The sequence below is a fragment of the Talpa occidentalis genome, unplaced genomic scaffold, assembly GCF_014898055.3.
Source record: "Talpa occidentalis isolate TD23 unplaced genomic scaffold, MPIMG_talOcc4v2.1 talOcc4.6, whole genome shotgun sequence".
NCBI classification, from domain to species: Eukaryota; Metazoa; Chordata; class Mammalia; order Eulipotyphla; family Talpidae; genus Talpa; species Talpa occidentalis.
This window is the reverse complement of record NW_023604972.1, coordinates 71,304,237-71,328,358: the sequence shown is the minus strand read 5'-3', so window position 1 is coordinate 71,328,358 and position 24,122 is coordinate 71,304,237. Positions and strand designations below refer to the sequence as shown.

General features: G+C 39.1%; 1 protein-coding gene and 1 non-coding gene across 2 annotated transcripts in view; both read right to left on the bottom strand.

The window, feature by feature from the left end:
- The window catches only part of FBXL17 (F-box and leucine rich repeat protein 17), a 549,569-nt gene that overhangs the window by 342,041 nt on the left and 183,406 nt on the right, over window positions 1-24,122 (bottom strand). Inside the window, 1 exon segment of the mRNA XM_037530072.2 lies at window positions 21-151. Within this exon segment, the coding sequence (XP_037385969.1) occupies window positions 21-151 (131 nt within the window).
- On the bottom strand, window positions 12,518-12,659 carry LOC119230270 (U4 spliceosomal RNA). Its single transcript, XR_005121716.1, has one exon. It is a non-coding gene; the product is annotated as a U4 spliceosomal RNA (small nuclear RNA).

The following is a 24,122-nucleotide window of genomic DNA, read 5'->3' as shown; positions in this document are numbered from 1 at the left end:
TAAGATGTTATAATTATTACCTGTCATTTATGATCCAGTTCAAACAGAGATTGAGAGAGCTAAGGTTTTTGCACCTCTTGACAATTTCCATCACGGTTTCATTATCCAGTTCAGTAATATGACGTAGGTCCAAGCTGGAAAGGTTTCTCAACTAATGAGATAAATAAAATGAAAGACAAGGAAGGTAAATGTTATATGCATTCTTAATAATTGCATAGTTCATTACATGAAGTTAAATATCACTATACACTATTTTCAATGGGTCTAGTTAAACTAAATCACTTTTATATAATATTTTATACTCTAAATCCATGGTGAATGTATGAATGATGAAAAATACTGAAACAAAAATATTTTATTGAGGCATCATCAAAATCAGTAGATAGCAGCCTAGTAGTTGGGGAAGCTGTTAAAAAATATTGTATTAGGGGCCTCCCAGGTGGCACAGGCAGTTGAGCACAGCTCGCTGTGAAGCTGTCCACAGCCTCTGCAGTGCCAATTTGATCACCACTGGCCATGGAGAACCCCACATGGTGAGCAGACCTCTCCTGTCTCACCTGCTGCTCCCAACAGTAATGTATTTCGGCCAGTGTGCCTGTTTTGTTCCCCGCTCTGTCTTTGGTGAATCCTCTCACCCTCCCACACATCTGGCCTGTACCCCGATTCTTGTATAAATAAATCTTTAAATATATATATATATATATATTTAGTACCCAAAATTTGATGATTATTCTAACACTGTTCTTTACGAAGACTTATTTCTTCACAATTATACCAATTTTGTATCTATTTTCTCACTTTTTAAAAAATGAAGTATCAGTAAGTGGTTAATATTAACAGGGAATATCTTGGTGAGATTTTATCAATGCACTCCAAATTGTAATATAATGGGCTGGGGGAAGCTTCACAATATGGAAAACAATATAAAATGTTTTAGTAAAGATTATCTCCAGGTAACACCTTCCTGATACCTTCATTTTCTCTGCTCCATTCCTGATGTTTTCTATCTTCCCCTAATTTTTAGTATCCAAAAAAATTTTATAATGTCATTTACGCAAAGGTGGTAAGATCTTAATTATCCTCTTCAAATAAGCTTTTTCTTTTGCTTACTAACATGCAAAAAGTTAATCTGAAGAGCAAATGCTGCCCCTCCCAAAGATGTCTATGCTCAAAAATGTTAGCTAATGTGGCAAGTGGCTTTGCAAATGTGATTAAAGTTATGGTGTAGGGGGCAGGACCGGACACGGTGCAGGAAATCTAATCCAGCAGACGGGGTAAAGGAGGAGTCACAGCCCTCAGTGGTTTTGCAGGTTTTTATTGGGATTACCAGATATATGGCAGGCAGGGGCACTGGGGGGCCGGTAGGCTGGCAGGCCTCCCAGCCCCCAGCAGGTCTTCAATCTGGGCTCTCCAGCCTTCTCTCAGCTTCTGCTGCTCTTGCTTCTCTCTCAGCTTCTGCTACTTCTTTTTCGGCTTCTCTTTTGGCTTCTGCTGGCGTCCCCGTGGCATGGCCTTAAAAGCCCAGTCTCAGCCCAGGTGAATCCTATCTACCTATGCCCACAACCTATTCCAGGTGCCCGCCATCAGGCATGCATTCAGAACCGCAAGGATCCACATCTATCCTGATGGCGGGAGGGCAGAAAAGCCTGACATTTTTCCTTACCCTACAGTCCACCCCCTCAGGGTTTTCTGCCATACAATCTACATATATACTATTTTCTTAGCAAACATAAACAATGCAGCCATGGCCTACAAAAGCAAATATATCACAATATAACAACAAAATACAACAGAACAAAAATAAGTCCAGGCAGGGCCCCAACCTAGTGGTAAAAGACAATTATTGGTACCAGCAGATGAGCCACCAAATCTGCTGCCGAAGGCACTGCTCATATGAGGGAGGGGAATCACTCATGGCATCTACTATAACATACCAGGAGCCGTCAGGCTTCCTGGCCTTCTCTGGCTGTAGTCTCGGCTACAAGCCACACACCGCATACACCCCCAAGATGCACTCGCTCTGGGAATGACAATTCTATTCTGTTGGGGGTAATCGCCAACCCTCAGGGTTTCTGTCTGCAGTCGCTCCAACGCTCGGCTCTCATAGCCACCAATGTGACTCGCAGACCCCTGCACTCAGGTCAACCCACTGCACAAGCACATGGGTCGGGGATCCTTAGATACAAACTCTACATTCGGCTTGGGCTCCACCCCAAGCCATGTTCCCCACCCGTCCCCCAAGGACAGGTTCCTGAGCTCCTCACCCTCACTCGACAACGAGCAGGGCATCACCCACAGGTGATTTTATGAGACTCACTGGCCTTCCTCAGCTTACTTAGTGCTTAGCAGCCACTCAGGACTTCCCAAACTTAGCATCAGTACCAGCTTTTGTCTTCTCAGTTGGCTTTTCTCCTCTGCCTGGCTGCTGGGCATACACAGGCTGCTTTTGGCCATCAAGGCCCACTGGCCACCCCCAGATTCCCAAAAACTGAACTTGCCAAAGTTCCTCTGCCTTCTGGCAGGATTGTCAGTCCAAGTCCATCAGTCCAAGTCCATTAGGCCTCTCCCTGAATCAGCACTGGTGAGCTTCGAATCGTGGTCCTCTTGTCCCTGACGATTCTTGCTGCTCAGGGGTCACTGGCTGGTCCTCTCGGGCATCTCCTTCACGCAAGGTCTCGTCCTATAGTTCCCGGACTTCGTCCATCTCCTGTGTCGCCATGACGCCTCCAGCATCGTCACAGGCAAACAGTCTGTTATTCCTTAGTCCTTCCAGGTCTTCAGAGGGCTCCAATACCCGTCTGCATGGATAATCCTCTGACTTACGCCAATTGTAGGGGGCAGGACTGGACACAGTGCAGGTTATCTAATGCAGCAGACGGGGTAAAGAGGAGTCACAGCTCTCAGTGGTTTTGCAGGTTTTTATTGGGATTACCAGGTATATGGCAGGCAGGGGCACTGGGGGGCCGGGAGGCTGGCAGGCCTCCCAGCCCCCAGCAGGTCTTCAATCTGGGCTCTCCAGCCTTCTCTCAGCTTCTGTTACTTCTTTCTTGGCTTCTCTTTCGGCTTCTGCTGCCGTCCCCGTGACATGGCCTTAAAAGCCCAGTCTCAGCCCAGGTGAATCCCATCTACCTATGCCCACACCCTATTCCAGGTGCCCGCCATCAGGCATGCATTCAGGATGGCAAGGATCCATCATCTATCCTGATGGCCGGAGGGCAGAAAAGCCTGACATTTTTCCTTACTCTACATATGGGTTTTGAGATAGGGAGATAATCCTGAACTATCGGACATCAGCAACGCATCCATGAATTCAACTTAATTTTGCTCACTTCTGAAACTATCTGTAGATAGCACTAGGTAAAGGGCTCAATCTCCCAAGATGACCCTGCACGTCAGACACTAGTTACAAGCCCAGGCTGTTAGCTGTGCATCTGACCAACTTGCTACATATTCTTGGATTCTAAGATCTCATCCTCATACTTCCTCAGGTGCCAGCCACAAGCCCAGGTAATTACCTGTATTTCTGAATGACTTTCTATATATAAAAGATTCCCAGGACACTCTCCTCAGGTTCCACTAATTTACTAGATGGCTCATAGAAACCCATTTACTTACTACATCACTTTATTACTAAAGAATAACTAAATGAAAAGAAATGCATAGGGCAAGGTATGGGAGAAAACTCCAGAGCTTCCATGTCCTCCTCAGGAGTGCCACTCTCCACAAATCTCCAGGAGTTCACTAATTCAAAAGCTCTTCTGAAACCCCTCTTCTTTGAGTTTATACGCAAGCTTCATTACATAGGCATGATTGGTTAAATCATTGACCGTTGATCTATTCTCGGTTTCCTTGGCAAGCAGCCTCTATCCTTCAGTGTTTTCCATAAGCTACCATCATGACATAATAAGAGAGACCTTTATTACTCTCTCAACACTTAGAAAATTCCAAGGCTGTAGGGAGTTACAAGCCAGGGACTGTAGATGAACGCCAAACACATGTAACTTATATATCACAATTTCACAAGCAAGACATGTTCTCCCCTTGAGCCTCCAGAAAGGAACATAACCCAACTGACACTTTGATTTTAGCCTGATAAGATTTGTGTGAATCTTCTTACTTATAGAACTGTGAGATAATAAACTTGGGCAGTTTGAAGTTGCTAAATGTGTGGTAATTTGTTACCATTAGCAACAGTAAACCAGCACACAGCATTTCCAGCCCTATGAAGGAGCTCTCCCAGGATGGTCAATCTTCTCTAGGCCATCCTCAAATCCACCTATAAGGGAGCAGGTAATTTCTGCAGGAAGTTGACTTACAGGTGTAACCCCAACTTCCAAAGACCTCAGAGCAATGAAACAGTCAAGACCAACCCAAAAGTCAGTGGAACTTCAATCCAAAGGAAGATAAGACGCTGGAATCTCTATTGCTGTAGAACCAGAGGGAGAGCAAAACCACCTCAGAGAACGTTCTCCAATGATGGAAATATTTGGTATGCCTCTGTCCCATGCTGTAATCACTAGTCACGTGTGGTACTGAGCACTTGAAATATGACCACTGTGAGGGAGGACCTAACTTTTTTTGCTCATTTGCATTTAACCTGATTAATTTACACTTAACTTTTCTTACTATGTGTGGAAAATGCCCATAGTGCTGCATAGTGCAATTCTAAAGAAGGGAGTCTTCCAGGGAGCAATCAAACCCTCTTTTCTACCTCAGCTCACCATGGCAGAAGCTACATAGGGAGGGTTCATGTAAAGTCACTACTTTCTGTTCTCAGAAGCAAATTGCAAAAGCATGGAGAGAGACAGCTAAGACTCCACCACAGTAGGTAAATTCTTCTTAAGACAGTAAGCTTTCTCACTGAGACAGGTAGGGCTGAGCATTCAAAGAGATTTAGAAAAACCTCTCTGTTTAAAGAAATCTGTAGATCCAGAATGCAACTCAGGAGGCAGGACGAGGAAAGAAGAAATGAGTTCTGACAAGCTTCCTTCTCAAGTTATCACAAACATCAGAAAATGATCTTTACTCAGCAACCAATTTACACTCTAAAGGGACAGACAGACTTTTATTAAAATAATGCAGCTCGTGCTGGCAGCGCAGAGAGATGGCCAGTCAGAAACTGAGCAGACTGTATTTCCCATCCGAAACCGAGACTAAGTAGTTAAATTGCTTTCAGATCCTGAAAGACACAAAAGAAAAAAAAAAAAAAAAAAACGAAAATTTTATCTAAACTTTTCTCTATAGATGCAGTTTATCTGACATCGTGAGCAAGTAACAGCACCAACCTTGAGCTGGGCTGCAAGGCCAGCTGGTAACTAAAAATGCAAAGAGAGGTGCTACTCAGAGGCAGAGCACCTTGAAAAAAGAAATGAATCCTTGCCCTGGATTCTCATTATAAACCAATTTTTTTCTAATTGGTTTGGATACATGGGAGCCTGATTTGTCCGATGACCACTTTTACTATAATACAATTCTTTTGATCTTTCACCCTTGTCTCCTGAACTACTTTATTTCCTTTGTCTCCAAAAGGTTGGAGACATTAAAATTCCAGTTAATTGTAACTCAAGGGTACAAACAACTGGGAATTAATTGTAACTCAAGGGTACAAACAACTAGGGAAAGGTTCTGCTGCTTTATGGGCCCCAAACCTTCTCCCCTATTCAGCAGTAAGCAGTTACAGAAGACAGCTTCGAACCTCAAGAATAAGGGGCAGGAGGGCCTCCCCGGTGGCGCAGCGGTTGAGCGCTGGGTTGCGAAGCTGCCCGCGGCCTCTGCCGCGCCGGTTCGATCCCTGGCTGCTCCCCGGCCACCGGAGGAGGGTCCCACATGGCGCGCAGACCTCTCCTGCCGCCCGCTGCTCCCCTCAGCAGTGTACTTCGGTCCTTCTGCCTGCTCTGCTCCCCGCTCTGGCTCTGGTGAATTCTCTCACCCTCCCGCGCTTCTGACTGTACCCAGTGCATGTATAAACAAAACAAACAAACAAACCAGCAAACAAATAAATAAAGCATGCCTCTATAAAAAAAAAAAAAAAAAAAAAAAAAAGAATAAGGGGCAGGATAAAAACTGAGGAGAGGACAGTCACCACTTTGGTAACCGTAAGTTCCTCATCCTTGCCCTGTTTCTATTTATCTTTTCGATATAGACAAAATCAGAAATCCAGTCAAAACCATGTGAGACCAAGATGGATGTAAGAGTAAAACAAGGGTTAAGCCAAAGCCTCATTACCATGGTGAACAGCACATCAATCAGTGCCAAAACAGATGCAGTCAAAAAGAAACTTGGATAAAAAGGAGTAGAAACACAGTTCCTAGAAACTTCTGCTTAATTCTCTGAAATTCTGCTGATGCAGACCCTCTAGGCTCTCCTCTTCTTCATTACTCCTCCCTATTACTCCCTGCTTCTCCCCAGTTCAGAAAGATGCATCTGAGACTGTAGTCTGCCAACTCCTCAAGTTGCCAGCTCTTGATTAAACCTGATTTTCTGCCACCAACTCTTGTCTATAGAGTTTTGACTTTTGGCAGCAAGCAGCTTAATGCAGGATCCAATAACACATCCTGGAGGGCATCCTCAGTCCTCTCTCTGATAATTATATAGTCACCATCACACCAGGGCTCCAGAGTTGGTCCAGCTCTAATGGTCTAACCCAAACATGGCCCCTGAACCCTGTCCTTTACCTCTCACTGTCAGTAAAGTAGGCTGGCAGTAAACAAAACAAAATAATAAATTTTTGAATATCTAAAGGGGGGAAAGAATTCTATAAAATATAAATAAACAGCAAAACGAGTTTCTACAATCTTTCTGATGTCACTAAGATGCACTTACAGAACCAGAAGACTGATATAAATGCTCCTTGTTATGTCTTCTTCCCTCCCAGCTCCTGACATATTTTTTAATGTTTTGGACATAGAAATTGAAGTCAGTCAGAGTAATGTCTGGATTTGGAGCAAAGTTGAAGGTTGAGTTGAAAGTCAAAGTCTTTATGAAAGAGCAGGATAGAAGACGACAATGAAACAGGAAAGACAATGTTACTGCCAAATGGTGTAAGTTTCAAAATCTCAAATATTTAGTTACATTTGCATTATTGTTATTTTTAATAAGTGGTAGAATATCAATGGTCCGGAAGTAGCTAAAATTATCTTGCCTCCACCTCTTGACACTGAGAAACACAGTAAGGAAATAAACAGGTGTGGTTAGTAGACTCATTTCCTTTCAAAATTCATTGAGTCCCTTGAGTCCAGGCAGGGCCAGTGAATATGATGGGTACAAGGTAAAGGGACTTTGTGGCTGTAATTAAGGTTGGAACCAACTGACATTTAATTACTCAAAAGAGACAAAGCCACATGTATCTGACCTCATCAGTTTAGCCCTTCAATGGCTATAGAGGTCAGAGACAGTCTCCCACTGGTCTTGAGGAAGTAAGTAGCCACACTGTAGAAAGGACAGTGAGAGGCCCTGTGAGAAAGCCATGTGGCAAGGACTTGCTAGAGGTCTCTAAGAGCTGAAAGCTGTCCCCAGTTGATGGCTTGCAAGAAAATGGGACCTCGGTACTATTACTGTGAGGAACTGAATTCTAACAACAACATGAGCTTGTGAGTTATTTGAAGCTGTAGGAAAAAATTCAGTCCCAATTGAGACCTTGATTGCAGGCATGTGAGATGCTGGGCAGAAGACCAGGCTGGAGTATCTGGATTCCTGACACAAAGAAATAGCAAAATGGTAAATGTGTACTGTTTAAAACTGCTAAATGTGTGGTTATTTGTTGTGTATAATAGAAAATTAATACAGCAGGGTAGAAAGGGCTATAGGAGATTCTGTATCTTTGAAGAGAAGCCAGGTTTCACATAAGAAAAGGGAATATCCTTACCTACATTAAATCTGATTCACTGCCCATCATGATATACATATGCTCACAAAGGCATAGATGGTGATGCTATGCTGTTCAGCCTTCTGCCCTGGGTGTGTCTTCAGCTGCCAAGAAAGTTACTTTCTGGGAAGGCAGTCAACTCTGATGTGACCATTACTATTAGATCTGCATCACTGGTGTGGGAGGGGAGACAAAGAAGGGGACTTGCTAAATTTCTTATTTCCTCTCAAATTTTATTGATTTGCCAGTACTTCACGTACCTACATGATTGGGGGAGTATGTCACACCTCCATATGTGCACATCTCTCACTTGCCCAGCACCAAGTCCAAAGTTCCACAACCCTATGACTTTTCTACCCCTCTTGCAACCAGTTTATTTTTTGAAAGTCTACAAATTATTCTTGCTTTGCCAGTTCATTTTCTTGGATTATTTATATTCCACAAAAGAGTAAAATCATCCAATACTTTTCATTCACTTTTTACTTACTCACTTAGCAAAATCACCTCAAGCTCCATAAATTTTTATTCCATAGGTGTAAGTATATCATCTTTTAAAAAGCTGGATAGTATTCCATTTGAACATATATTCTATAATTTCTTAATCCAGTCTTCTGTAAATGGGCATTTAGAATCCATGACTTGGCTATTGTGGTTAATTCTGCTATGAACATAGGAGTGCATAAAACTTTTTGTGTGCTTTCATGTTCTTTGGGTAAGGGACCTTGAAATTGTATTGATGAACCATAAGGTATTTCCTTCTTTTTTTTTTGAATTGCCTTATCAGATTCCATACCAAAATTAATTAAATTTGGACCAAATTACATTCCCACCCACAGTGGATGAGTGTTCCTTTCCCTGCTCATCCTCACCAGCATTTGCTGTTTCCAGTCTTTTTGATATAGGCAATTCTCACAGAGTAGTAAAATTTCATTGTGGTTTCAATTTATATTTCCCTGATAAAAAGTGATACTAAGTATTATTTCATGTGTCCACAGACAATATAAAAATCTCCTTTAGAGACATACCTATTTAGGCCTTTTGTCCATTTTTTTCTTCTGCTGTATTTTGTTATTTCGTTATTGAATTACATGAATTTTTTACATATTTTGGAAATTAAACACTTGTTGTATATATGATGTTCAAATATTTTCTCCTCCTAATCTGTAGACTGCTTTTTTGTTTTTTATGGGTTTCTTTTGTGGTACAAAATGTTTTTTTGTTTGTTTGATTGAGCATCACTGGTTTACTTTTGCTTTTTCTTGCCTAATTGCTCTGGCTAGGACTTCGAATACTGTGTTGAACAGTAGTGGTGAAAATCAACAGTCTCAACTCATTCCTGATTAAGGGAAATGTTTCCAGTTTTGTTTGGTTTGGTTTGGTTTGGTTTTGACAGTGGAGCATGAATTTGGTTATGGGCTTATCATATACAGCCTTAAATATGTTGAGATAGGGGCCTCCCCGGTGGCGCAGTGGTTGAGCGCTGGTTTGCGAAGCTGCCCGCAGCCTCTGTAGCGCCGGTTCGCTCCCTGGCTGCTTCCCGGCCACCAGAGGAGGGTCCCACATGGTGCGCAGACCTCTCCTGCCACCCGCTGCTCCCCTCAGCAGTGTACTTCGGCCCTTCTGCCTGCTCTGCTCCCCGCTCTGGCTCTGGTGAATTCTCTCACCCTCCTGTGCTTCTGACTGTACCCAGTCCTTGTATAAATAAATAAAAATAAATCTTTAAAAAAAATATGTTGAGATAAGTTCCTTTTATTCCTGTTTTAGTAAGAATTATCATAAGCAGGGCCTCCCCGGTGGCCCAGCGGTTGAGCGCTGGGTTGCGAAGCTGCCCACAGCCTCTGCAGAGACAGTTCGATCCCCGGCTGCCAGGCGAGGGTCCCACATGGCACGCAGACCTCTCCTGCCGCCCACTGCTCCGCTCAGCAGTGTACTTCAGTCCTTCTGCCTGTTCTGTTCCCCGTTCTGGCTCTGGTGAATTCTCTCACCCTCCCACGCTTCTGACTGTACCCAGTGCTTGTATAAATAAATAAAAAGACAATCATTTAAAAAAAAATTAAAAAAAAAAGAATTAACATAAGCAAATGATTTTTCAGTGTCTACTGAAATGATCATATGATTTTTATCTTTCTGTTTTGTGGCAAATGCATTGATTAATTTGTATATGTTGAGGCAACTTTGCATTCCTAGAATGACACCTAACTGGTCATGTTGAATGGTTCTCTTAATATAGTAACAATTTTTGTTGAGAATATTGGCATCTATACTCATCAGAGACACTAGGCTATAGTTTACTTTTGCTGTCCTGTCCCTGTTTGTTTTGAGATTGAGGTAAAGTTGATCTGGTGAAATGTATTTGGGAGTTTTCCTTTTTCAGTTTTTTTGAAGAATTTAAGAAGGATAGGTAATAGATTTTCTTTTTTTTTTTTTAAGATTTATTTATTTTTATACAAGAGCTAGGGTATAGGTCAGAGGTGTGGGAGGGTGAGAGGATTCATCAGGGACAGAGCAGGGAGCAGAACAGGCAGATGACAGAAATATACTGCTGAGGGGAGCAACAGGTGAGACAGGAGAGGTCTGCTGCACCATGTGGGATTCTCGCTGGCAGGCCGGGATCGAACCCGCACTGCCGAGCTGCGGACAGCTTCACAGCACGGCGCTTAACCTGCTGCGCCACTGGGGAGGCCTGGTAATAGATTTTCTTTAAAGGTTTGTTGCCATTCACTCATAAAGTCTTCTGGCCCTGGATTTTTGTTCTTAGGGAGCCTTTTGACTACTCTTTCGATTTCTGTGTATTTGATATTTCTATTAAAGTTATCTATTTCATATCTTAGAAGGGTGTCTTGAGTCTAAACATTTGTTCATTTTTCCTAGATTGCCCAAATTTTTTGCATACAGGTATTCACAGTATTCTACTGCAATCCTTTCTATTTCTGTGGTCTCTGTAATTTTACCTCTTTCAGTTTTGTCTTTCTTATTTGGGTTTTCTTTCTTCTGAGTGAGGCTAGCTAACAGACTCACCAATTTTGTTTATACATTAAAAAAAAAAAGCCTCCTGTTGGTTTCATTTCAAAGGTGTTTGCATTATCTTTTTTTATTTCTATTTTGTGTATTTCTCCTCTAATATTTATTATTTGTATGCTTCTGCTGACTTTTGGTTTTGTTTGTCCTTCCTTTTCTAATTCCTTCAGATGTAAATTTAGATTGCTTGAGATTTTTGTTAATATGGGCCTGTACAGCTATTTACTCCCTTCTTAGTACTGCTTTTGGTGCATCACATAATATCTGGTAGCTTGAGATTTTATATTCATTGGTCCCAGATAATATTTGATTGCACTTTGATTTCTTTGTTGACCCAGCAGTTATTCAAATCATTTTGTTTAGTCTCCAGACACTTGTTTTGTTTTTTTTTTTTTTCAGATTTATTTATGTGATGGATTTCTAACTTTAAACTACTGTGATGAAAAAGATGGTTAATATAAATTTAATTTTGATATATAATTTTGAGACATGTTTTGTTTCCCAGTCTATGATCTATCCTTGAGAAAATTCCCTTTGTACTTAAGAAAAATCTCTTTTGGGACAGAAGGTTCTGTAGAGATATTTATTAAGTTCATCTGATCCAGAGCTTCATTAAAGGCTATTATTTCCTTGTTTACATCCTATCTGGATGATCTTTCCATTGATGTAATTGATGTGTTGAGATGTCCTGCTATTGGTGTGCTGCTGTCATTATGTTGCTTTAGTTCTGCTAATATTTTTTTTTATATAACTGGGTGTACCTGAGTTGGATGTGCAAACATTGATGACATGTATATCTTCCTAATGAATTGTCCCCTTGACAATTATTGTGACCACCTTTGTCACTAATTATGTTTTTTGGCTAAAAGTCTAATTTATCAAGTATGAGAATAGCACTTTCTACATTTTTCTCTGTGTACTGACTTGAAATACCTTGCTCTATCTTTTCACTTTAAGACTAAGTTTCTCGGGCCTCCCCTGGTGGCACAGCGGTTGAGCGCTGGACTGCAGAGGCTGCCTGCAGCCTCTGCAGTGCCAGTTCATTCCCCGGCCGCCAGCAAGGGTCCCAACAACAACAACAAAAAAAGACTAAGTTTCTCTTTAGATCTAGAGTTTCTTGTGCACCTATTATATAGTAAAGGCATGCTTTTTATCCAACCAATCATTATGTCTTTTTTTTAAAAGATTTATTTATTTCTGCATACAAGAGCTGGGGTACGGGCCAGAGATGCAGAGGGATGAGAGGATTCACCAGAGACAGAGTGGGGAACAGAACAGGCAGACTGACTGAAATTCAGTCAGTAGGGGAGTAGTGGGCTGAGGGGAGTAGTGGGCGAGACAGGAGAGTTCTGCTGCATCATGTGGGTTTCTCTCTGGCTGGCCGGGTATTAAACTTGTGCTGCAAAGGCTGCAGATTGCTTCTAGTGCAGTGCTTAACCCCATGCACCACCAGGGAGGCCCAACAATCATTATGTCTTTTAATTGTCAAGATCAGACCACTCATGTCTAAGTGATTATTTATATATGGGGCTTATTTACTGCCATTCTTTTGTTTGTCTTTTGGTTGTATTATCTTTCTCTTATTTCATTTTCCATGTGTTTCTATCCTCCTTTTCATTTGGATGGTTTTCCTAATGGCTCTCTCATTTTCATTATTTCTTGTTTGTAGATTTTTATTTTATGGTTACAAAGAGGGTTGTATGGGAAAAGTTTTCAATTCGCAATAATCGTGCCTCAATAAACCTCATTGGCTACGATACTGTCACTGTGCAAAGCTACAAAGAGGATTGTATGAAACTATCTCAAATAGTTTTCATGTACTTGTATTTGCTCATCATCATTTGACTATACAGTATTTGTCCTTTCCTTCCTCCTTTTAATGTTTTGTTTTTGTTGTATCAAATTAAATTTTATTTATACCTCTGGTTCCAGATTACTATTGTAATCTCAAGCTTTTTTCTCTTTTGTTCTTTTCTTTTCAATACTTCTTATAGGGCAGGTCTAGAAAAGCCATTATTTCTCCACCATACTGGAATGATAATTTTGCACCATAGAGCATTCTTGGTTGTTAGCTTTTACACATTAAGAATTGAAAAATGTCATTCAGTCTCTTCTAGCCTTGCCTGTACCTGCTACGAGATCGGTTTAAAGTCTGATCAAGGTGCTTTTGTATTACATTCTTTTTTTCCCTAACAGATTTTAATATATTTTCTTTATCAGTCGCTTTTCATAATTTAACAGTGATGTGTTTTGAAAGTTGTTTTGTATTTAGAAATTTGGGTGTTGTTTCAGCTTTCTGGATTTCCATATTCAATTCTTTCATTAGGTATGGGAAGTTCTCAACTACTTTTTTCTTTTAATAAGGCCTTCACTCCCTTTTCTCTTTCTTCACCTTCTGTAATACACATTATTCTTATGTTTCCTCTTCTGATGGAGTCTGATATTTCTATTTTATTTTTCCTAAATCGTATTTCTCTCTCTCCTTCTACTTGAGTCATCTGTGTATTTCCGAAATTCTCTTCTGTCTGTTAAAGTTTCCTTAATATGCTTTCCATATTTGCGGTAATTTTATTTGGGGTCTTTTTAATATCTTCAATCTCTCTAATAAAGAAGAATTTTTGTTCCTGAATCTCTTTTCTAAAATATTGCACCTATTTTTCTGTGTTTGATTGAGCTCCTATGACCTTGTTGATCTTTTTTTAAGACTATTATTCTAAAATCATTGTCTGTTAGGTCCTTGAATGCTATGTCCACATATAGGTCTCTGGATTTCTGTTCTTTGTCATTTTTCCATCTTGTCTGCAGATGCTCCTTGTCTCCTAAGTATGTGTGCTTCCTTATTTGCCTTTTCCAGCTGGGATGCTGTGGCTTTAATTTTGTTAGTTTATCTTCTTTATTTAACCTGTTACAAGGTGAGGGAAGGGGAATATTGAATTCCAAAGAACTGTATCAGTCTTGGTAGGGCAGGATAGATATTTTAGATTGACAGATTTACATTACCACATCTTTCTTTACAGAGTAAACAGTCTTCACTGCTTCAGGAACCTCAAATTCCAGGACCCTACCTCCTTGCCATCCTCTCTGTAGGTGCTCAGAACAGCAGGCCTTTCTCCCTCAGATCTCACAACAGGGAATGTGGAGGGGGGCTACAATAGCCACATTACTGGAGGCCAGATTCTTGACAACTAAAACAACTGTGCCAGTGCCTGTGTGTAATGCACTCCAGCTCACTAAAATAAGTAATATCCTGTGCATGAATCTTTGCGCTGACATAATCTGTGCCTGGCCCCCATCTTTTTCAGCCTACTGGCATGGTCACTACCTGGGCCACAAATCCCTTACTCTCTCTCTCCCTATTCCATCCCAACAGCAAGCCACCAACCTCAAAGTAAAACAGTTCCCCATCACTGGGGATGAACTGATGAAATTTTCTGAGAGAAAAATTTAGTTTCTCTATAGTTGTATTTAAGGAAGGGGTTTATTATAACCTTCCTATTCTGTCATGTTATGGGTAGAATCTCTCCAAGTTTCTTAAACCAGTCCTCACTCATGGGAAGATGGATTTAATGGAAACATTTCATGAATATGTTTGGACAGTCCCTGATTTTCACTCAATTCACATTTTTCAACAGTCACATTTTTCCTATACATATATTAATACTACAAGTTATCTGTCATTTTACTTTCACTAAAGTCTTATTTTTCACAATATTTTGCATTGGGGCTCAAGAAGTTGCTAAACGAGTTTTGCTTGTCTAATTTTCTTATTCATGATTAAGTAAAGATGAACTTGTACATGTCAAGGACCAGAGTCACTGTTAAAATTTGGTAACCCTCTTATCAATGTCTCTCTTAACAATGAACACAGCATGTTCCCTCTACTGCTATTTTCACCATTTTTTAAAGTCACCTAATTTTTACACTTAGCTTTCTTTATAGGGTCTTTTTTAAACTGGCACTGAAACAGTTTTCATTACTGTCATAGATATACTATGTGGGTCATGTAAAGAAACAAATAGCCTTCTTGAGTAGCAAGTGACCAGTGGTTCACTGAACTCTTATCCATATAGCAAGTTCAGGCATTTAAAATAAAATCAGAAATAAACACATGAAATGCACCCATAGGGATGCTTGATAATACTTTGAAGCATGTATATTAAACTTATGAATATTAAGGATGTTTTACTCTATGTAACCATATACATATGTGAAATGTTAACTATAGTCACATATAACATGCATACCACATCACTTTATTTTCCTAATTACCCTTGGCATTAGAAAGACATAAAAGAATAAATATTTTATCTAGTCACATCAATATCCCCTACACATGTATATTTGGGTCCAGCTCAGCTTCTGATACAAATTTTTCTATGTACATTCTACACCTCTTAACTTTCTTCTCTGTAAAATTTCTCTTCATCACAAGAGTGTGATTGTATTTAATCCCACCTAAGCTGTTCACTTATAAATAGTTAAAAAGGTAAACTTTATTATATAAATTTACCATAACAAAAAAAATCACCAGGACATAGCAAAAGGATACAAAAAATATGTTGAGAAGAAAAATTAAAGTTGTTTGTGCTAGTCTGCCACCTCACATTAGAGAAGATAACCGAGGACCAGAGATCTGACTAACTTAATAAAGTACAGATAATGGGAAGAAAGAGGTTAGCAAATCTAAACTATTTTACAGATTTGAGAAAAACCAAAGATACCTTCTAGAACAAACAGAATAGCAAGAAACAATTCCAGTAACTATCCACATGTGATAAAACTAATTCCATTCAATTGACTCCAGAGCTTTAAATATCCTACATCCAGGACCATTTCTCAGAGCACATGGGACCACTGAAGACACTGGCCCTGTGTGACAGATACTGCCCTGTATTTACTGTCCATAAATGGAACAATTCTCACCCTTCCAAAGGAGCATAAACTGCTACCAGAGGAAAGAGATTCATTCCAAAGCTCACATTCCAGTATTTCTACTGAGATTTTGAAGAATGTTAAACTCTAGGATTCAATTAAGACTCATTTTGCTCATTTTGTTATAAGCTGACTATCACTGACCACACTCATGTGCACATTTTGGTCAGCTGTACTTGAACTATGGCAGTATCCAATTGTAGTCCAGGAGGCTAATTCTGTGCAATTGGCATCATTACAAAACAAGTACCAAGCACCTCTATGAGACATGACATTTTTATTCAAAATTCCATAAGCAGTTCTGTCAAATTCATCACATTCCTCTTCTTGCTATGGAAATTTCACAATAGTGCCCTCCAGTGTTTCATAAAATGTTACCTAAAATAATCGTTCATAGTTTGAAATAAATAAGTACATATAGGAAACTGACATTTTAATTAAACTTACTTTCTTTGTATATTCACTGAAAGTCTTGGATTATACAAATTCCAGAGGATTTGAATAAGCAAAGTCATACAATCAAGATATTCCAATTCTTCGCTCAAATTTTTAACATTTAGTAGGGTATTTTTTTAAAAGAAACCTAAGTCAGAATGTAGAATGTAGATAATCAATTCTCATTTTAATACTACTTTTATTGGAGAAAAATATTACTTACAACTAATTCAAGTTAAAGACTAAAATTAGTCAATAATTGGTATGGCCATGTATGTACTTAAGTATAAAATGAGACATTGAAATGTTACCTAGGAAACACAGTCTTGGAGAATTATAAAAAGACTTCAAATGGCATCCAAATATTTTTTTTGAGACTCTGGAAAAGTAAAAACTGAAACAAAATCCTCAATTATGCAGGTTGACAACAGTGAATGAAGTAATGTAAGAGGACTCACACGCCACTTTGGCAAAGGCAGCTGGGATGTGTCACTGTTTCAGGCTAACAATGATAATTTGTGTGACTCCAGCTGGAGGGGATATTTTGAAATTTGAACTTTTTTTATAGTTAATTATGCTCAAATATCAACTAGAACCTAAATTACTTCTTGCCAGCCCTGCAGATATTGGCTTTATTAGGACTAGGTTTCCTAGCAATCAGTTGTAATCTCCCCTCTTGCCCACCCCCCCCAAGTTTAAGATATTTATCAGTTAGTGTAAACTCTAACATAATACAACAACATGAATTTTTTGAATGTAGAGGGGAAACATTTCCTGGTTAAGTGGAAAACTGTGTGGATAGCTCCTGGAAGACCTTCATTTTAAGTAGCTTTATAGTAAAATGTTTCATTTATGAGTTTGCACCTTCTTCATTCAGTTTAAGGGGAAATATCAAGGGTTAAGACAGACAGTCTTGCTGAAATCGGGGTGCCTGGGGCTGTAGATCAGTACCACATACTCATCTGCCAAGATGGAGATCACATGAGAGACCAAAGGCACAGGGAGACAGGAGGGTCAGAGAAAGACAGTTAAAATAAACAGAGGAGAGCTTCCTATTCAGGAAAGGAAAGTGACACAATGACAAAGTGAAGAGGGATGTAGAACAAGTCTTGCATGGTAAAAATAGAAAGAAAAAAAAAACAGTAAATAAACTTAAACTGCTGGGAAAGGAAAGAAAAAGAGCAGAGGTAAAACTGCTTTCCCTGAGCACAGAACATCTTATACACCTGGACAGATGTAGTATCTAAATTTGGAACAGGATTTATTTGAATAAGGGAGAGAAGAATGAGCATCTCTAGTCTGCTCATCAACTAGGTCTGATAGTTAAAACTGACACTGGAGAATGGAAATGATAATAAAAGTTAGATAAGCCACATTTAGGACAGCAGGCAAATCCTAGTAGCTCATAAAATGAGTAGCTTAGAGTAGAACTGAATACTTTTAAATAGCCCGAAATCCTGGCAAAGACAATAAAAATGGCTAATTCTAACCATGAAATTAGGAGCTACAGAAGTGTTGAATGCTTTTACACCCACGATCTCTACTATGTTAAATTTCTGGCCTCTTTTCCATGTATTCCTTCCATGGAGATGCTTTCCTAATCGTACCAGGCTGCTGTCTCTTTGCATTATTTCCAAATCCAAGGCCTATTTGATTTTGATATTCTTCTACTGGAGCTTATAATTTGCCATTTTATTCACATTTCTCTTGTGTTTACTAAGATATTTTACTGTAGTTTTTCCTCAGAGCTGTCCCTTCTAACTCCTTGCCTCATTACAAGTGAAATTATCATATTAATCTTCCTTAAATAACTTTGACCATATCTCTATTTGAAAACTTCAGTGAACGAAATTATTTCATTGCAAAAGAGAATCCTATCAAGGCCCTTTACTGTCTATCCTTATTACTACTTGAAATTTATCAAGCACACTCAAATTTCTTTTTTCAAATTTTGAGAAGTTGTTCTCATTGTGCTCAGAGAACTGGGCTCATTATTTTAAAACTTCTCTCTCTTGCTGATTACTTTAGACAGAGAAAAAATCAGTGAATCTTGGAAATACAATAAATTTGCCTAACAAATCATAAACCAAGCAGCCACCAACATAATGATGCCCATTAGTAATCCCAATTAACATAACTCCCACAGGACCAGGAAGCAACCTTCCCTCCCCACTATAATGTTGTCTCCATTTCCTTCACCTTCCCTTACCCATTCTCCTCCCCTTCCCCCACCAGTCCTTCCTGAGTCATGCTACCCAAGACCAGTTTCTCATGCCAAATACTGGGTTATCAGAAAAGTCATGATATACTTTTTTCTCTTTGTCGAGTGAAAATGCATCATGACTGTTCCAACAACCCAATGTTTAACACCTAATCTTAATGCTTGAGCTGGTCCAAATACGGGTAGAGTACATTTTCACTCATTTGTTCACTCTTATTTAAATGTTTCCTGAGCACCAGACTCTAACCCTGTATATTAGGCTGTATATTAGGAAATGGGAAACAAATGAACAAAAAATACTCAATGACCATTCCCCATCCTTAGAGACTCAGATTTAACTGGCATGAGGTAAGGCCAGTCATTAGTATTTCTAAAATAGATACACAGCTGATTTGAGCTTGAAGTGGGAACCACTTCTCTCATGCAGAGTTACTGATATTTAAACCCAGTTATTGCTGAAAGTATAAAAATAATTCGTGAAGCTCAGCTTCGTCAATAACTCAAAAAACTATGCAAAAGATAATATTCATGGGGTCAATAACTACTGACTAGTCTCCTATTATGTACAAGAAACTATTCTAGCTGCCAAAAATACAACATGAACAAACAAATAGAAATACTTGTCCATAGGGTGTTTTTATCCCTAATCAGTGGGGGTTGGGAACAATAAATAAAATAAGTAAGCAAATTATATAGTATGTTAAAAGGTGTTAAGCACTATAGAAAAAATAATAAAGCAAGGCAGGTGGAAAACAGCAGAGGGAAGGAAGATGGAAAATCATTTTAAATAGGCAGACACAGATGACCTCACTGAAAAATTATATATTTTTTAAAGATTTATTTATTCATTTACACAAGAACTGGGGTACAGGCCAGATGCGTGGGAGGGTGAGAGGATTCACCAGAGACAGAGCGGGGAACAGAACAGGCAGACTGACTGAAATACACTGCTGAGGGGAGCAGTGGGCGCGACAAGAGAGGTCTGCCACGCCATGTGGAACCCTCGCCGGCCGGCCAGGGTCGAACCGGAGTTGCAGAGGCTGTGGACAGCGTCACAATGCGGCGCTCAACTGCCTGCACCACCAGGGGAGGCCCTGAAAAAATTATATTTGAGCAAAGATTTGAAGGAGGAGGGAGAGCAAAAAACAAAACCATGCTGATGTCGAGGTCAAGGGTTAATGCAAAGACCATGAGATGAGAACTGGTCTAGAGTTTTGGCAGATTAGTAGGAACCAGAGGTGCTAGAGCAGAGAGAGTAGAGGGAGACTAACAGGAGACATAGCCAAAGGGTAAGTGAAAAAGGGAAGGTGAAGGAGGCCTTGGAGGCTATGGTAAGGAATGTGGGAGCTCCTGGAACATTTTAAGCAGAAGTGTGACATGATCTAACTTACACATTAAAACGATTATCTTAACTTCTGTGAGTCTAGGAGGAAGAGCAGAATTGGAAGAGGCTTTATTGAACTGATCCAGTCAGGCAGTATCAGTGACTTGCACCAAAGTGACAGCAACTGGAGGTAGTAAGAAGTAATCAGATTCTAGATATACTAGAAAGTAGAACCAACAGAATTTCTTGACAAATAAGTTATGGAACATGAGAAAAAAGGAATAATTAAGGATAGTTAATTTTTTTTTTTATTTGAGCAACTTGAGATATTGTTGCAATTAACTATGATGGCTTGGGAGTAGATAAGAAAAGAGTTTGGTTTTGAATATGTTATAGCTGAGATGACTGTAAGATACCCAAGGAGAAATATCAAATAAATTTGCAGGTCATCAGTACTTCAGTAGCATTTATACATCTAAATTTAATATATAAATGTATTAATAATATACAAATGTGCTAAATTCATTAGGTTAGATAGGTATAATTGGTAGCTTTATAATTTATGGTGAGTAAAAAATATTAATTATTAATCAAGTTAATATGCAAGTATAGGGCCTCGCCGGTGGCACAGCAGTTGAGCACTGTGTTGCAAAGCTGCCCGCAGCCTCTGCAGCGCCAGTTCGATCCCCGGCCGCCGGGCAAGGGTCCCACATGGTGCGCAGACCTCTCCTGCCTCCCGCTGCTCCCCTCAGCAGTGTGTTTCATCAGTCTGCCTATTCTGTTCCCAGCTCTGGCTCTGGTGAATTCTCTCACCCTCCAGCATTTCTGACTATACCCAGTGCTTGTATAAATAAATAAATCTTTAAAAAAAATATGCAAGTATACATAGTAATAAAACAATGCATAGTGGGTTAGCAGAATTCAAAAAATAAAAAAAAATGCAATTGTTCTGAACTACCTGGGGGAGTTTTAAGGCAGTGTCATTTCCTATGGAAGCACATATAATTATTCAGTCTTCACATTTCTAACACACATATTCCATATAGCCAACTAGAATGTTCATGGTCAAACTAAAAGACTCTGACCTCTGTATATCCACTGATTATGTTCATTCTCCAAACATGGCCTTAAATGCACTGCTTTATCATTTGGTCTAATTAAGTGGATGTTCTTCCCACTAGAGTCAAAGACAAACTACTTCAGTACAGGACCATCTATTATTCATCTTTATGTCACTAGTGCTTAACAGAGTACTGGACGCATCAAACACATTTATTAAATGCGCACTGCTGAATGAGTAAATCTGAAATCAGGATCAAAACTTTAAAGATAATTTCATTTATCTGTGTTTCCAGAAATCAGGTCTCCATTCTTTTAACTATATCAACTACAGGAACTGTACCTCTCAAGCTGCAGTATTTTTAAAGCAATATATTTAGTAATTTCACTAATACATGAGCATTAATCATCAAAAACAACATACTCATTTCACATGATTAGAGGTCATTTTAGAACAAGAAGCATAATCAGCTCTCTATTTATAAATCTGTTCTTAAAATAATTTTTTTTAAAAGCCACTGTAGTTGTCAGAGTATTGATGTGTGAGGCAGGAATTTTGAGTAGTTCACCAAAATTTTAATCACTGTTTTCTGCTGCAGAAATGTTAATTTGTTAATTGGATTTCTGTTTCCTAGTATACCGATTCAGAATGGATGCTCCACTACTCTTCTTTCACTCTGGCAGATAGCACAGTCTCTAATTGACTTTTTTCTAGGATTTTTCTTTCTACTAAATTCCTTTCTTTTCTCCACATACGGTTTCTAGAGTTCATAACGAACTACAAACAGCACTTAAAGTTAACAGCTCTAAGAGCCCTGTCACTTTCTTACCCAGCAGGAGCTAAGAAACCGAACTTGCCTTCAATTAAAAAATAAAATGTTCACACTGTTTCACTTAAATAAGAAAAAAAAAATCAAAGCTTATATAAATTAAGAGTAAATTAAGTCAAATGTGAATGTGATCAAGGCACGAATACTTTATCTAATTGGACTGGCTGTGTACTTCTCTTTTATTTCATCATAGCAAGCTTAGAGCTCAATCAAATAGGGAGAGACAGTTTGTAGAATTTTGAATCCATTTCAGTCACTTGCATCCACAGGTCACACATCAATGTATAGAAAGTTTTCGAAATATATTCTATATAAAAGTTTTACAGCATCATTTGTTTAAAGCAGTACAATAATTGAAATGTCATTAGCCCAAAACAAAAGATAATCAAATCCAAGCCAAGTGACCTGTATGCTGACCTCTTGTTTTTACAATATTAAAGCAAAACAGTCAAATGTAGCTGAAAAACAAAAGAATGACATTAATGATTTTTAATTTGAATAAATATTCTGACATATATTTCTACTTTCTGGCATACCAAATATAATACAAAATTGCTCTGTAAATAAGATGTTATCATTTTATTTTCTTTTTGGTTTAAAATATGCAAGTAGGAATCACCTAAACATCAAAAAATCTCATAGCCTTATACTTTCTGGCCTAAAGCCAGAGCTTAGAGTAAAACACACCTAAACCTTAATTTCAGAAACTGGTCCTCTTATTCTGTGATCAGGTGCTGTGACAGAGAGGATGAGCTAGAAAGCCCTGGCACCAGGACAACCACCACTTGAACTAATTCCCAACCTATGGGCCTTCTATACTACTAGAAAAAGATTTCCTCACACATGGAAGAACACCATGATATCCTGTCAATAGGTACATGCAGGTTCTCTTTAAGGCTCACCCCATTGGTCTGGAGCACTCTGTGTTAACCAGAAAAAAGATGGCTAACTTAGGCATACATTCAGCATTTTTCTTTCTTTCCATACACATGGCAAAATGTACATATAATGCATCCTCTTACCCCTTACTACCTGCAGACCTCAAATGTCTCTTCTAGTTGGAAGACAAGTCTGATATTAATAATCTAAAAAAAGGAATCAATCATTTGATTTCCTACTATTAACAAAGGAGTCAGAGACTCTCATTTAAAAGAGGATGCAGGTTTGTTAAACATATTATTTCTTCAACAATCTTCATTTCTGACATTGTCACTGATTAAATTACTCCTGGAATTATCAGTGTGTCCCAATCATCCTTGATAACGAAGGGATGAACACTTTCCAAGCATGAAACAGCTTAGACAACTCAAACATTTTGATGAATATGTTAAGGTAAATTCTTAAAACCCAAGTCAGGAACTCTCCCAACACTGAATTAGATTCCACATGTTTTATTTGGTTGTATTTTGTTCTACAATAACAGTTTTGAGTGGCAACAATATTCAATTTACAACACATTTAAATTAGAACTCAGTAAGTTATAATTTCTGATTTCCCTAATCATATTCAATATTAAGAGCTGAAAACAAATTACACAATATTTGAGGTTAATAACTACTCTATAGGCAGTATATCAGTTATCAGTAAGAAACGATAATTAGAAAAGTTGATGTAAAGTTTTCATTATTAGATACACAGAACATACATTACCATTAAGGTGGAGGATATAAATTTTTCAAAAATCATTTGCAAAAGTTTCTTAACAATGATTTCTAAAGTAAATCACTACTTCTGATACAAAAATCAATCCATCTGAAATACTGTTATCTGTTGATCTATGAGTTGCAAAGCCATAACTAATTGAGATGTAATTAAAACCACAATATACTGGGCCTCCCCTGGTGGCACAGGTTGGTTGAGCACAGCACTGTGAAGCTGTCTGAAGCCTCTGCAGCGCAGGTTTGTCGATCCCGGCCGGCCAGGGAGAATCCCACATGGCATGGCAGACCTCTCCTGTTTTGCCCACTGCTCCCCTTGGCAGCATATTTCAGTAGATCTGCCTGCTTTGCTCCCTGCTCTGTCTCTGGTGAATCATCTCACCCTCCCACACATCTGGCCTGTACCCTGGTTCTTGTATGCATAAATAAATAAATCTTTAAAAAAATAATCACAATATAGGGTCTTCCTGGTGGGGCAAGTGGTTAAGATACAAGCTATGAAGCTATTCATAGCCATTGCAGCACGAGTTCCATTCCCCGCCAGGAAGCTACCTACATGGTGCAGCAGACCTCTCCTGACTCGCCTGCTGCTCCCCTCAGCAGTGTATTTTGGTAGACCTGTCTGTTCTGTTGCCCGCTCTGTTTCTGGTGAATTCTCTCATCCCCCACACCTGTGGCCTGTACCCCAGTTCTTGTATGCATAAACAAATAAATCTTTTTGAAAAATCACAAAATATAGTGTACATGTAAAGTAAAACTTTAAATTATCAATTTATAATGT